Genomic DNA, 15,919 nt, shown 5'->3' with positions numbered 1-15,919 from the left:
ATTGAGATATTGGTGTATGTGATTAATTAGACTATTACTGTTTTACATCAATATAAACATTAAATAGAAAAACAACTTGTGAAAATGGGTTCTGCGATTGCATCCACAAATACTTTGGTAATTGTGATGTATTTCCCATTGTAAAGATAATTTACTGGCTAAGGTGCTATTATTTAGTCACAAAGCAGAAACAACTGAAAAATGATGTGAAGCCTAGAAAGGGGACAAAAACATGATTCATTATTAGAGAACTTTGTTTTGGTATCATCCAGGCCAAGTTGAAGTGTCTTATCACCATGCAAATGGTGGTAAGGGGGCAGGGAACTGAGTGAAATAGACTTTATAAGGACTTACAGGTTTCCAAGGTGCTTGGCTCTGGATCTGGCCTTTCCAGTATAATTTTTGGAATATGACGTAATCTAAGCAAAATCAGTGTGTATTTTTCTTAGCGTAAGTGATTGACTTATGCTAATACACATAAGGTAATACACATAAGACTTACCTATACACGTACAATACACATAAGTGATTGACTATTTAGAAGGTACTTAAAACTGTAAAGCAGAAAAAATTTACCTTTGATTCTGCTTCTTAGAGGTAAGCATTATTTAAAGTAAGGTTTTAGAATATTTTCTTACAGTCTTTCAACCCTCATCTTTAGGTAGTTGAAATCAACATTGTTTTCATATATTGTGTGTGATTTTTGTGATCCCATAAGCATTTCCCCAAGTCATTAGGAACTTTTGATTCATTGGCTGTGTAACATTTCAGCATATGGATGTACCATAGTTGACCACATTGGAGCTTTAGGTTACTTCTAAAATATTCACTTCCTACTAGGAAATTTATTTATTAGTAATTCAGAGATATTAGAGATGTAAGTTGCTATGTAAATGTCATATATGAAGGGCTGAAAAGTGTATTTTATTTTTCCCTTTCAGGTATTACTGTGTTTTTCAAATGGCAATCATTATGATATTGTCTATCCCATAAAGTATAAAGAGAGCTCTGCTGTGTGTCAGTGTAAGTAATCACCCTTGTGCTTATATAGGAAATTTTCTTCCTAAGCATTATAGTCTTAGTGCAAACAAGTCAGGGCAAATGCACTGTTTTGTTGTAAATATATATTTCTGAGATCCTTAGGTTACCAAAAATGTTAATACTATAATAAAAACTTATTTCAGTAGGAAAAAAAAGGCACTAGTATAGATTAGAGTTTGGCTTGTAAATACAAAGTTATTTTTTCTTGCAGTAATTAATTTCAGTAATAATGATTTGTATGTGTTTTTAAAGCTGTTAGTGTATAGCTTGAAAATCTAAATGACAGAGGAAATCAAGTATTTGATCGTATTTGGCTCTAGACCTGGGTTTCTTGACCTTGGCACTCTTAATATTTTGGGCCGGATAATTCTTTGTTTTGGGGGTTGTTTTGTGCATTGTAGGATGTTTAGTAGTATCTACTCTGTAGATGCCAGTAGCGCTCTCTCTCCCATGTGACAACCAAAAATGTCTCCGGATTTTGCCAAGTATTTCCTGGGAGGATAAAATACCCCTTCCTTCCCCAGTTGAGCATTACTGCTGTGGTAGCTCCTTCCTGCCTTCTTACTTTATCTCCTTTATCATCTATTATGAAAAAGTGCACATGACTCATACAAAGCCGTGGTGCTGGGCATGTGATGGGCGTTTTTCCTCTGTTCTTTAGGTGGGGGTGACCAGTAAAGACATGTGTAATGTAAAATTTTAAATTGATCTATTTGAGATATGGGAGTCTAGCTGTCTGTATCCTGGGCTGTGTCCTCCACCTGTCCCAGCTAGTCAAAATCTGGACATTTCAGCTTTGGGAAGGACAGCTCATGGTGCCTACCTTTCCTGTACTTCTCAGAACCTGTGGTTCGGATGATATTGGCATGGATGCAAGGTGGTCTGTGAGAAAGGGGGTCTCTCTTGGGGACTCGTTTAGGGGGGTGGGCACCATTGTCGATGAATTCTTCGTGGACTTGTTTGGGTAAGGTTCAAAGTGAGAATCCTGAACTCCCATGTGTAGGTTTTGAATGTTTGGTAATATATATTTCTGTGTTTTCTGGAATTTGGTTTTTTTTCTTCTTTTTTTAAAGCAAAGAAGTTGTCTAAATATGCTTCAGTGGCTGCTGAGAATAAATTTTACAATGGTTTCTCTTTAGTCCATTATGAAAAGTTATCTTCTTTCTAGCAATCTTAATGTTCCTTACGTTTTCCATCCAAGCCTCTTCAGGTTGGGCAGGTTGTGTGACATCTCTAGTTCTCAGTTTCTTCATGTATACGGTTAGAATAAGAACATTTCACTGTGCTGGCATTAAATATGAAGGTGGTATGTAAAGGCTTAGCACAGTGTGTGGGATGTAGTCATTGCTCACTGTGCATGTTTAATTTTATCATACTTGGTTCAAAGTTGTGATACCTTTTTGTGTTATTGTTAGTTTTAAAAATGTCAGTATATTATATAATGATTTTTGAACTAATTAACTGCAAAGACAGAAATCTAGTTCCTCTCTATCTAGGTAACTTTCTGATTAAATTGTGTTATTGCTCATAAGGTGTTACAGGTGTTTAGTTAGGATTTGGAAGCCCGGGCAATCTCAATGTTATGTTAAAACGTAAAGTGAGTTAATATTGTGTAACATCTCTCTTTTGTTAATTGCAGCTCTGCTTTATGAATTGTTGTATGAGAAGGTATTTAAAACTGATGTTAGTAAAATCTTGATGGGACTAGACACCTCTGAAGTAGCTGATGAAAACAACAGTGAAATATCAGATTCAGAGGATGACAGTTGCAAGTAAGTAAATTTCAGTCGTAAAATATCTTTGTAGTGCCATACAAAGAAACAGTTCAGTAAATGCTTTTGCATGGAGTAGCCTCACATATTGAGGTATTATGGTATTCCTGAAATACAGCAATACAGAAATTTACGCAGTAAATTTCTTTTTTCCTGCCACTAATTTTATCTCATTTCTATTATAGGATCGTTTCTTTTGAAGGTTGATTTTGTTTGTTTCTTTGTTTGTTTTTGCTAAGCATCTATTTCTGTGTAATCGTGATGCACATATCTCTGAAATAGATTTGGTCCTGCCTATATGTGTGTATATTCTAAAATTTTAAGGTTAACCTGTCAATTGCTTACATATCCAGTGATGAAAACGGCCATTTTGATTTCCTTGACTTTCTTTTATTGTTTTCTTTCTTAGATAATGCCGCTTCCTTTTCTTTTTATATAATAAAAATCCCAAGTTGGGGTATAAGTATGTGAACAGCTCTGGATAATGCCTTTGTTTATGTTGCGAATAAACACCTTTTAACTTAGACTCTGCAGCTTATTTTTCTTTTCCACTTAAGACATATAGGGTAGTGGTTAAGAGCTTGGGCTGTGGACATCCTAACCTGGTTTCATTCTTGGCTTCCTGCCAACTAACTGAACTTGGGGCAAGTTACCTAAATTCACTAAGAAGCCTCAATTCTATAGGTATAAAATGAGGATATATTAGTATTTCTTTAAAGTGGAGAATTTATAAGAATTAAATGAGATAACATGTAGAATGCACAGCCTAGTTCCTAGGTATAGCATCCAACGTATATTAGTTTTTATCAGTGATGTTAAGAAGCTTACTCTGTATTTTATAAGAACTGACCTATTTCATTCTTGGTGAAGCTAAAAGTATATCATTCCTTTTGTATGAGAGTATGAAAGTACCCTTCATGGTGTCACATACTGTGAAACTAGAGAAAAATAAAATTAAGCCTCAGGATATCTAATTCTTTATTAAACACTTAAATATATCTCTATTTGTAATTCCCAGCACTTCTTGAATTAAACTGTAGATCCTGATTGAAAATTCGGTTGACTACCATTTTTACATAAGAAAGAAATGAGTCAGATTAAAATCTGGGTCTGCCATTGTAAATTTAATCCTAGAATAGACTAATTAACTTTGCACAGATGGAAATTCTGCTGCATGGTTTTCTCCAGGTGCCTAGTATGATTAAGGCATGTCATTGAGCATAGGGGAATTTTGAGGGAGAATGAATAACTAGCTTGTTGTAGCTTATTAACTTGGTGTGTGGGGACTTCCAGCAGATGCCCTTTGGTTGCTGCTGCAGTTTTAGCAACAGCTGGGTCTGGGATGGCAGCTGGCAGGTGAAGTAGGCGAAGTGTGGAGTAGAGGCTGGTAAGCTGGAGAAGTGTACCAGGGATGGTGTGCTCATTGTAATGATCAGTTTTCCTCTTTATACTATATTATTGAAGCCCTTGGAACATGGAAGCCTTTCTAATTAATTTTTTCTTGCATTATTAGGATTTCCTTTTACTTGTGTCATGTCTGGCTTAGGGAGGACCAAGCTTCATTTAGGGAAGAATGCTACATAATCATGGCAAGACAGATGGGCATAGTGTGTAATATCCAGGCACTGTGCTCCTGTGCCTGGATCTCTTCACGTTCATATTGATCAGTCCTGAAGTGTTAGAAATTAGGGTGCTTGTTTAGTCCAGACTCTAAATACTTAGAGTCTCTTAAATATTGCTGCATTTAAGGGTATAGATTTGGAGATTGTCCTAAAGACTAGAGATTGATTTATTAAGGAGGAGGAATTATACGACAGAAGAGTACAGGTAGCCTCTCACCTCATCACCCACTCAACTTGCCATCAACTTGTCCAGCCTCTTGCCTACCCCTGGGTCTTTGCACTTGCTGTCCCTTCTGCTTGCAATACTAAATAGCCTATGGTTTGCTGTCTCATCACATTTAATTCTTTATTGAAAAAGGCATCTTCCTTCATCCCATTTTTTATTATTTGATCCTAGGTCTCAAAACTAATTTTTTCCTACCTTTTTTTCCCCCAAAGCACTTAGCAGCATTTAACATACTGATTACTTATTTAGTTGGTGTCTACTCTTACCTGATTGTATATCTTGTTGTAGCGGAATATTTTGTTTAATGGAGCCTCATCTATATTTTGAAAGGAAATTTTTACATTAAATGTTTTTATGAACTCAATTATTCTACCAATGCAAATTTCATAGTTTATTTCTGTTTCTCTTTTCTTGATGATTGAGTCAGTAAGAATTACTGATAAAAATCTTTGACCTATATACATACGCACGTAAACACATGTACTTATATACATATATATATGTATATATGCACAGTTATACTAAAACTTGTTTGAGCTCCTTGGAATATGTATAAGGTTGAGTTTTTGGAATATAACTGGGATTTTATATGACATTAGAACAAGTTAATTGCATGCAAACATTTTTGTGCTCCTAACGATGGCTGTATTTCTTCCTTTGTAGGAGTAAAACTACCACTGTTAATGATGTGAATGGATTTAAATCTTTGTCAAGTGATCAGGTATTTTTATTTAATGGTTTTTAACTGCCTCTTCAGTATAAGAAAGTATATGAATTTATAGTCTTAATTTTTTTCTCTTTTCTGGTACATTTTCATTAGAGTCAGGATCATCTACTAGTAAGACATTCTTTGATGGCCTCTTAAATTTTTAAAGTGTTCTTCTTCATTTGATTTTACTCTTATACATATCTCAAACATGTTTTGAAAGCATTTCTGTGTTGATTGGACTTCCTGACTTTGTTTATTTAGCACCCGAAAAGCAGTGGGAACTCTCCTAGCCTTCCTTTGTCTAGAAAGGTTCTTAAGTCACTCAGTCCAGCAGTCTATAGAAATGTGGAATATGAAATTTGGCTGAAGTCTAAACAAGGTGAGTTAAAAAAAAAATCTGTATTTTCCATAAATTTGCTTTGAGGCCCTTGAAAATGATTATGTCAACTTGATACAATGCTGATATTCTTTACAGCTCAACAAAAACATGATTATTCCATTGCTGCTGGCTTACAGTATGAAGTTGGAGACAAATGCCAAGTAAGTGATTACTTAGAGGAAGTAAAGATTTGACTTGAAATCTTATTTATTGTAATAGGAATCAAGAAAACAGCTCAAGTTTGGATGTGTTGTTAATTTGGGATTTCAGAATATATTGTGTGTACATTGAATACATTACCAAAGTCAAATATATCTTAAAACCATGGCGTCCCATCACATGATCTTTAAAACAATTTAGTCTTTGATATTACTTGCCTCAAAGAAGTAACAGTAACGTCTTAGATTTTTAGATAATTTCATTACAGTTGACAAATAATTTATTGAAATTGATTCAAACTTGACATTATAGGTCAATTTGGTATATGGAAGGCATCCTGGAAGATTCTGATAATACACAGTTTTTTGTTGGATTGAGATAAGAAAGTGAACAGTAAGAGAAGTTTTTGCCATTTACTTTGAATAAGCTGCTGCTTTGGGCTTAAAACTGTTGATTGTTAAGGGGGAAAGTTGTGTTAGATCAGTGTTTCTTACGTGGAGTGATTTTGCACCCCTACCTCCCATTTAGCAATGTCTGCAGACATTGTTACAGCAGGGAAGGTGCGACTGGTATCTAGTGGGTGGGGGCCAGGCATAGTGCCAGACGTCCTAGAGCGCCACAGGACAGCACCCCAGCAAAAAATCATCTGGTCCCAAGTGTTAATAATGCCAAGACTGGAGAAACCTTTATGAAAAAATATTACTCTTTCTAAAACAAAAACAACACACACACAAAATAATTGTTATTTGGAAGATAATTTTCATCAAAAATGGTCTTCATCAAAAAGTGTTGCCTTTTTAAAACTATTTTAAAATAGCCATTGACAAACATTTCTTCTTGACTTGTGGAGGAAACACTTGTTTCCTTGGTGATAAAGTGGTTTGTGAAAAGTGTCTGGGGGACCAGGATTATTTCTGGAGGTCAGTGACAGACTTTACCTTAAGAACTTTTAATAGTGTTCTGATTTGGGGGTATTTTTAAAGGGAGAGGGAGAAGATATGATTCATTTAGGTTCTTCCTTACACGATTGTCAGAAATGTGCCCTAATCACAGAACAGAATTGGGGAATCTTTTACTATAGAGATTTGGGGAACTTGGAACAGAACAAAAGAGAAGAGTAAAGCCAGGGCTTAGGGCACTCCCTCCCTCCCTAACCCCACTCAGTAGAGAAGAGAAGATTGCTTGTTTTATGCTGCATCGCTAAAATTATGTTACTTGTTATTTTAAATCAAGCATATTTGCTTTGGGATTTCAGTTGCTTTTGTAAAGCAGATGCTGTTGATAAGGTAGATGGTAAAGCAGGTACTTGTTTTAATTTTTTCCTTTTTAGAGTACTTTTTTTCTATTTCTACCCCTTGACTACTTCACTTGGATAAAATTTAATTGAAATTTTATTACGGAAACTGCTGTGACTCAAGGTGACTTTTATTTACTCAAGCAAGCTTGTAAATGTAGTTTAAACTTCTAATAAAAACTAACTTCAGAAAAATATTCTTTATTCTTAAACTCTGGAAGAGAGGAAAGCAGTGTCCTGCTGTGACTGAAGGACGAAACCTCGGCTTGAGGACTTTGATCCACAGTTGGCCGTTCCTCTGCATATGGGTGTGGAGGGCTGACTATACTGTGCCATTTTACATAAGGGAGTCAAGCATCCAGGGGTTCTGGAACCAGTCCCCCGCGGATGCCGAGGGCCAACTGTACTGATAAAAAAAGGCGGAGGTGGCTTCACGCAGGGCTGTGTCCATCAGGCTCCCAGTGCAGTGCTTAGCGGCGCCCTGTGCTGTGTGTGCCGCTTGACTGCAGGAGGGGACCTAAAGGCTTATCGTCCTGTTAAGATTTGCTGTTGTGTAATAACCAACTGTGTGTCAGAGAAGAGATGACGGATCTGTTTTTAGGGAGAAAAAGGTCACGTTTACATGTGACAATATTGTAAATGTTGGAAAAGTGAGAAGACAATAGTGATTTTAATAATAGTTGTTCTCCTTTGTTGAGTGGTTGCTGTGTGCAGCCTGGTGTCCTTTATATATATCATGTGTACCTCATTCCACCTCCATGGGTCCTATGATGTAGGTACTATAATTAGCCTCATCTTACATATGAGGACACTGAAGCATGAGATAAGTCACTTGCCCAAGGTCATATTGCTGGTAAGTAGAAGAGCGGGGCCTGGAATCCTGGTGTGTGTGGTGCTGCCACAGCCCTGCCTCCAGAACCAAGACAGTTTAGAAAAAACTTGGAAGAGTAAACAAAGAAAAGTATTTTGGATGGAGGTACCTAGGTCTGGGAGGTCAGAGACAATATTATTGTGTACCTTTTGAACTTCGTTTTGTTTTTAACTATATATGTTCATTTTCTCTTTAGTTGAAATTGAAATAACAGTTTAAAAACTGATGGTTGATGCGAAAGAATCAGGTGACTGATTTTTCTTTGCGGAATCGTTCAACAGGTTAGGTTGGATCACAATGGAAAATTTTCTAATGCAGACTTTCAAGGGGTTCACTCTGAGAACGGGCCAGTTTTGGTCGAAGAACTTGGAAAGAAGTATGTACTGCTCTTCAGCTAAGGTGTTCATTCACCGTCTCTTCCACTTAGCCTATTGTATAATCGTGAGCATTTCTAAATGTCCCTGTGTATTTGCAAATTCATTTAAATGTATTGCCTGTGTGTAGAGAAATATATTTGTGTAGATCTTGTAGAAAAAATAGTTGGAGTTCAAATTTAGTGTTATCCATGTTAAGGTATTTTAAATAAATATTTGTTTTGTTGCTTACTGTTTAAAATGTGCCATTCTTCACTAAGGCAATTTGGAAAATCAACCGTATTGTAGCTGTGAAGTGGGGACTTTGGAGGACAGGGACCACATTCATTTCTAATTTCATTCATTGCTGCCTTGTGTGCAGTCTTCAGTAAATGGTTATCTGATGGAGGAGTGAAATACTTGCTATTATACAGTGTTACTTAGAGCAACTTTTGTTTCAGTTGCTGCTGCCTTTATTAGAGGAAAAGGCAGTAAATCACACCTAAACTTTACTGCGGAAAATGTCAAACATACACATATGCGAGGAGGATAGTCCAGTGAACCCCAATGTAATTATCACCCTATTTTAACAACTAACAGCAGGTTTGGCAGTCTTTTCTGATCTCTTCTCCCTAACCCCCTTAAAAAAGATGCGAGTGGAATTAGAATATTTGAAAGCAAATCCCAAACATCACAGCATTTCTCATAGACACATATATGCCTCTGTGTGTCTCTAACACGGTAAAGACTCCTCGCTTCCCCGTCCTTAGCTACAGTACTTTCATCACATCTCACAGAGTAATAGTCTTTCCTTCTTTATCTAATCTTTTGCTTAGGTTATGATTATGGCCTTTTAGTCTTCTGTCCTTGTAGGTTAGAAAATGTGCTTTTGATTTATGTCATCTTATTTGATTAGAGTTACATCTGGGTTGCTGAATGCTTTGTACTTTAATGTGTTTTCAATATAAGAACTAAACCTGGGAATTCTTAGGTAAACAGAAAGTAAAATATTTATGCAGGATACTTAAGTGGATAGTCTTGGGGGAGCACGATAAATTACTGCAAGTCTTTTCCCTCCTTTTAAAGACTCTCCCCGAAGAACCTCAGACCGCCTTCCTCAGAAAGCTGGAACACGGTGGCAGGGAAGAAGATGAAAAAACCTCCTTCTGGACAGAATTTCCATTGTGGTAGGAGCACGCCAGGTTACCCTTCCTTTGGGGAGGTGACGGTGCTTGGGGGTGTCTATAATGGGAAGATTACGAGGTAGTTTGGCTCTTGCCACAGATGCGGACTACAGAGGGCCCAAGGCCCCGGCGAAGCCAGGAAAAGCCCCGCCCACGCTGCCACCTCGCCTGCAGCACCCTCCGGGGCTGAGGCAGCGCGTGCCCCCCGGCCACTCTGCAGCGCCGCAGTCTCAGAAGCCCTCCAGTGAGCACAGAAGTCTGAGCAGGACACCCACACAGGCCACAAGGTAACCGTCCCAAAGGCAGGAGAGCTAGAAACTAAGTGAGAAGCATCTCTTTTACTTTCTGCGTCACGTGCTTTTAAAAAGTCGCAATTTTTGTTCGTATACTTGTCTACAGCGTGACATTAAAAGTATTGTTGATAGAATAACGTGAGGATTTCAGTTCTTCATAACTCTCTTTAAACAAATCAAAGTGATTTGGTAGGGTCAGATATCTTTGTTTTTGAATAACTTTTTTCAGATGATTTAGATCGTAACCTGGCACCTCAGAGTTTTCCGGTAGCTTGTAATGTGTTAAGTACTGAATTCCAAACTGCAGCCCCAATTCCTTGCAGGGTGAGGATATTCCCCTTTACATAGGAACTTAAATCAACCAAAATGGTCAGCTTACTCTGTTCCGACAAGTTTGGATTTTTGTTGTAATGTGTCTAATACTGAACAGGTTGCTGTGGCCATGAACTACCAGCATTCTGACTGAATATGCAGAGGCAGATGAACTTCAGGGTCATAGTTTCCTGTGCCGTGGATTTAAATTTTTCCCTAATCTGCCCTTCCTTGGAGTAGTAGTTACAGAGTAGTTTATATTCTTTGGGGGAGCTTTCTTTGAGAAGGTGTGTCTTAAGTGGAGGCTGTCCTCTTCCTGTGAACTTGGCCACGGCTCCTGTGGGTGCTTGTGGCTCACCTTCCCCATCCAAGCTTGATCTCCCCGATCATCTGAACAGCTCTAGCATCTTCTTATGTGCTTGCTAAGGTCTGGTCTTTAGTTTCTTTATTTTTGGCATTTGGGCATTCCCCTTTCTTGGGAACGTACTTAACATTTTGTCATTAAAGACAGTTTATGTAACATCTTTAAGACAGAGTTGTAGGTTCTTAGGCTGACGTGGTACCAATACTGTGTAGTTTCCTGGGGCTGTGGTAGCATAGTACCACAGACTGGCTTAAAGCAACAGCAGTGTACTCTCTTACAGTCCTGAAGGTTGCAAGTCTGAAATCAAGGTGTCAGTAGTGCTGTGCCCTCTCTGCAGGTTCTAGGGGAGAGTCTGTTCCAGGCCTCTCCTGCTTCTGGTGTTGTCCACAGTCCTTCGCGTTCCTTGGCCTGTAGGTGTATCACTCCAGTCTCTGCCTGCATCATCACTGGTGTTCTCCCTGGGTGTCTGTGTCTCTTCTAGTGAGGAACCAGTTATAGTGGGTTTAGGGCCCACCTTACTCTGCTATGATCTCATCTTAATGGCATTACTTCTGCAGAGACCCTATTTATAAAGTCACATGCACAGATACGAGGGGTTAGGACTTGAACGTATCTTTTTTGGGAGATGCAATTCAATCCGTAACAAATACCAGTACTTCATATCCATTACAGTTTTTTTAATTGAGCCAGCTGTTCGGGATAGCAAATTAATTGCTATTGTTCGAAATCCAAAACACTGAAAAGTTTGTTCTGATAATTCTCCTTCCTATCCCTGTTGTCCCAGTTGTCTAGCTTCCTCTGCAGAGGCATCCAGTGTTAACAGATTCTTGTGTATCCTTGAAGGGATGCTTATATGTGTGTAAAAAGTACATATGTGTTCATAATCCAGTTATCCAAAAGTTCTAATGAGAACAGATGATTAAAAATCAATCATAAGAAAGAATTCCCTCATCCCTCAAGGGTGGTCACTAGATACCACAACCGTGAGAAATGGCCTGGGTACAGAGTACTCAGGGCCGTGTGTTCTTGGCACACCCAGCAACAGTGTGCAGGGGCATTCGGGGCCCACGGTGGGTTAGCCTCCCCCAACAGATAGCACTTATGTCACTGAATCACCTAGTTGTGGCTGAAGTCTGATGTGCGGACATTGACCAGACTCCACTAGCATCTGGTGGTATCTTACCCAGTACAGGCAAAGTACCTAAGAGGACTAACTTACTTTGAGTATTAGCTTTGGAAACCTAAAAATGTGAAGTCAGTATAGGAAGGTCGTGGACAGAAATGAGATTTTTCTTTTTAATAAAATTCTTATTTTTTAGTGGACTAGAAGAGCCTTTTTTTCTCTTGAACAGAGGATACTCTTTAATGTCTTAAAGTTTTAAAAAAAGAACGTACACAGACTACCAAATGACTGATTTAAATACACTTTTGTTTACCACAAACTGAAGTTTTATCCAGTGTGTTTCTAGTGTTTTGTCCAGTCTGTTAGTGATTAGAATGATCAGACAGACGCGGTCCTTTTCTTGTTTATGTGTTAGCTACCTATTACTTGGTGTATAAAACATGTGATGGCAGAAGGCAGTGGAGAGTAACATAGACATAAAGCTTTGGAGAATTTTGACACTGTGACTGATTATGTGCGAACGTAGTTGTACTTGCAGTTAGTAAGCCCTCTAGCCTGTGGGAGTGAGAATGAATTTTACTAGTGTGTTAAATTTAGAGACTGCTGATGGTTGAGTATTAAAAGGAAGATTCTAAAAAATTCTAGTCAAAATTTAGAATTTTATAGCTAACACTCCAGTGGATTTAAGTCCATTAGAATTTATCTTGACTTCATTTCTAATATTTCACACATTGGTTTGGAATTCTCATTATAGAATAAAAAGAGCAGTGATGTTGGGCACTGACCTCTTGCTTTTTAAATTTCTTTCTCATTGATACTGTCTCTTCCTTTGGAGAAAACAAAACAAAGTGTAACAAAAACCAAGCAGGATTGCCACGTACGCTTTCATTATGCAGGTGCCGAAAATGGTAGACGTGTCCGTGCTGAATATTTCCCCTCCCGCTAGGCTCAGGATAGGAAGGTTCTCAGTGGCGCGCGAGGGTGAGACGTGGGCTTCGGGTGATGGGGCGCAGAGGTTAGGGAGTATTGACTTTCTGGAGACTCCTGGCACTAGCTGAGTCATCTTGGGAGTCTTTGACCACTGGGGTTTGAGAAGGACTGGTCTAAGATTGAGGGTCCAGGTTTGCTCCCCTGTTTTTTTCCCTAATACTCGGGGGTTGACATGTGCCCCATTGGAATTAGGGTGTGATTTTAAGTGGGACTGAGGACATGAAATGGCTGTTCTTGATTTCAGAGGTAGGAGAATCAGATGGTATCAGTTGTGTCCTTCCCACTCTTTTTAGGGAGCTGTATCTCTTCAGTATATTTTCCCTGGTGGCTTTGGGTTTTCATTTCCCACTGTTGTGGAACTATTAGACAAAGTGTAGAAATAGTATTCATATTGCCTATAATAATTTTAATTCATATAAAAATGTTAGGGTTATGTTATAGGCTACTAGACTCTATTCATGAATTTTTTTGTCTCCTTCTTTGACCAAAGTTATTGAAATGACAGCAGTCTTATCTGTAGTTAGTATCTAGCCTGGTGCATTTTCTTCTTCTTTTCACCTTTCATCCTCCCTTGGTAGTGTCATTAAAAAGCAGGAAGATGGTCGTGGTGTGTTTTTGAACGTTGTCCTTTACTTAGAACAGAAAATTAGAGTGCTTTTGAGGCCTAAACTAGTAACCTTCCCTTTCCTTCGAAAGAGAATTCTTATGAAAGTATTGGAATATGGTGCAAAGAAAATATACAGTGCTTACATTTATGCCTTCCTGTATCACTTGGAAGTGAGTTATATTTTTCTTTTCTTTCCACCCTATTTTAAGTTTGTCTTCTTGACTCTGAAACGTAGCCTAATGCTCCAGGGGCTTCTGTTTCCTAAACATTTATTAATCAGGCAGCTAAAAGTTCTGTAATCTCACAGTGTAGCTAAACTGGTCCAATATTTGAATTGCTCAAAGCGTTGATTTATATTATTTTAGGTACTCAGTACATTTTGTCTTTTTTTTTTTTTTTTTTTTTCATGACAAGAATGTTTTATTTGACAGGAAACCTGATCGTGAGAGAGCTGAGGATTTTGATGCCACGACTCGAGAATCTAACTATTTCGGCCTCTCTCCGGAAGAGCGCAGAGAGAAGCAAGCTATAGAAGAATCTCGTTTACTCTATGAGATTCAGAACAGGGATGAACAGGCTTTCCCAGCCCTTTCCGTATGTATATAAAAGGGGATTTTAAAAGTTATCCTTCAGAAGTCTTTCTTAATATAGTTTTTGTATTAAGCCATAGTTGTAAATGGTAGACTAACAGTTTTTAAACTGGAAGATACCTTGGTGATTATGCAGCTATCCCTCCTTTTCATCTTCATGAGTAAGGTGAGGTCTAAAGATATTTCTAGTTGGTGGCAGAGTTGAGGCAAGTAATAAATTGGTTATCTCACTTTAAGTTTAATATTTTCTTTTTTTAAAAAATTTATTTTATTTTTGGCTGCGTTGGGTCTTTGTTGCTGCACGTGGGCTTTCTCTAGTTGCGGCGAGCAGGGGCTACTCTTCGTTGCACTAGCCCGTTGCACGGGCTTCTCATTGCATGGCTTCTCGTTGCAGAGCACAGGCTCTAGGCACGCAGGCTTCAGTAGTTGTGGCTCGTGAGCTTAGTTGCTCTGCGGCACGTGGCAATCTTCCTGGCCCAGGGCTTGAACCCTTGTCCCCTGCGTTGGCAGGTGGATTCTTAACCACTGCGCCACCAGGGAAGCCCTAGTATTTTCTTTTGAACCAAAACTCGTTTGTTTTTGCTAGCCAAAGCCAGTAACTTTCCCTAAGCAGTAGAGGTTCATGATTCAGTTAACGAGATATATCTGTAAAACCGGAAAACTCTTTTCAGTGTCCCTTATTAAACATACCAGGACAAGATTAACCTAGTACATATAAATAAGAGCTGTTGTTCAGAGTGGTCGCTGTTGGAGGTGGCAGTACATGCAGCCCTGCGGCTTTGCCCTTGCTCCCTGTGTCAGACGCTGGGCTGTGATGGGTGCTTCTCTGATGAGACAAGTGTTCCCTACCTTTAAGTTTCTGACTTCTTTTGGGGGAGTCAGAAGGGAAAATAGCTCTCATGTAGCGTGAAGTAAATGCTGTGAGAGGAGGGGTCATTGGCAGCACAAGGCAAGGGTTAGCTACTTGAGTTTGGGGGCACTGGGCGCCCTGTGCCTATGGTCTGAAATATCGGTAAGTGACACCAAATGACCTGTGATGGAGAGTGGTGATTGGAACACTTTCTTTTTTTTTTTTTTTGCGGTACACGGGTGTCTCACCGCCGCGGCCTTTCCCATCGCGGAGCACAGGCTCCGGACGTGCAGGCCCAGCGGCCACAGCTCACGGGCCCAGCCGCTCCGCGGCATGTGGGATCCTCCCAGACCGGGGCACGAACCCGTGTCCCCTGCATTGGCAGGCGGACTCCCAACCACTGCGCCACCAGGGAAGCTCTGGAACACTTTCTTAACAGTGGATTAAACAAAATGGAATGTTACAGGATGCTACCCAATATATATATCAGATACATATATTGGTATGTGTGCGTATGTGTGTGTATATATATATATATATGTATAAAATATATATAGGTATATATATTTATACCACTATAAGACATTAAAGCCACACACACTCAATTTTTTGTACTCTGGCCTCCATGGGATCCTTCAGAGGTATGAGATGCTCAGTTGAAAACAGCTGACCTGGAACAGTATATATATAGTTCAGTCTGGCACAGGGGCTGGAGTTTAGGAATTACTGGACGAAGTGCCCAAATTCACATGTGAGTTAGGCATGGTCTTTAGTCTCAGTATATTTATCTCTGTGATATATTATTTTTCCATAATATTTAGAAAATAAAAAACTACAAATCATTTAAGCTTCTACTCACAGCTTTTTGTCCTTTTTTCAGTTAGTGAATGGGGAGAAACAACTACTGTAATGTGGGAATAGATTGTGAAATTTTTTGATGTTAAAATGGAGTCTTCATAGTCATTGTCTTTAAATAGGCATTTGATCCTGTCTTGGACTTGATAGCGACTCAGGTTTGTCTTGTAGAAAAACGCCTGCCACAGAGGGCTGAGGTCGTCTTCTCAGCCGTGTGCAGCAGTTACTCACAGATGCTAGAAGAGGAGAGACCTTCAGTGGTGACTTAGCTGAGAAGCCAGACTTATTCCAGTCCCCGTGTTTCACCAGTTAGAAGTTGGAGCTC

The 15,919-nt window shown here is 39.0% G+C and overlaps 1 protein-coding gene across 3 annotated transcripts in view; it reads left to right on the top strand.

Annotated features, from left to right (window-relative positions):
- Positions 1 to 15,919, top strand: part of OTUD4 (OTU deubiquitinase 4) — a 42,179-nt gene that overhangs the window by 14,894 nt on the left and 11,366 nt on the right. For 2 of the 3 annotated variants that reach the window (XM_060012103.2, XM_060012101.2), the window contains exons 6-14: positions 942 to 1,023; positions 2,681 to 2,813; positions 5,325 to 5,382; positions 5,632 to 5,749; positions 5,846 to 5,910; positions 8,355 to 8,449; positions 9,513 to 9,613; positions 9,711 to 9,897; positions 13,731 to 13,893. In XM_060012103.2, coding sequence (XP_059868086.1) covers positions 942 to 1,023; positions 2,681 to 2,813; positions 5,325 to 5,382; positions 5,632 to 5,749; positions 5,846 to 5,910; positions 8,355 to 8,449; positions 9,513 to 9,613; positions 9,711 to 9,897; positions 13,731 to 13,893 — 1,002 coding nt within the window. The remainder of the gene's footprint in view (positions 1 to 941; positions 1,024 to 2,680; positions 2,814 to 5,324; positions 5,383 to 5,631; positions 5,750 to 5,845; positions 5,911 to 8,354; positions 8,450 to 9,512; positions 9,614 to 9,710; positions 9,898 to 13,730; positions 13,894 to 15,919) is intronic. The other variant, XM_060012102.2, reaches the window with a different exon arrangement.

Source organism: Delphinus delphis, chromosome 5, assembly GCF_949987515.2.
Source record: "Delphinus delphis chromosome 5, mDelDel1.2, whole genome shotgun sequence".
Lineage (NCBI taxonomy): Eukaryota > Metazoa > Chordata > Mammalia > Artiodactyla > Delphinidae > Delphinus > Delphinus delphis.
Note: the sequence above shows the minus strand (reverse complement) of the source record. Positions and strands in the feature narration are given on the sequence as shown.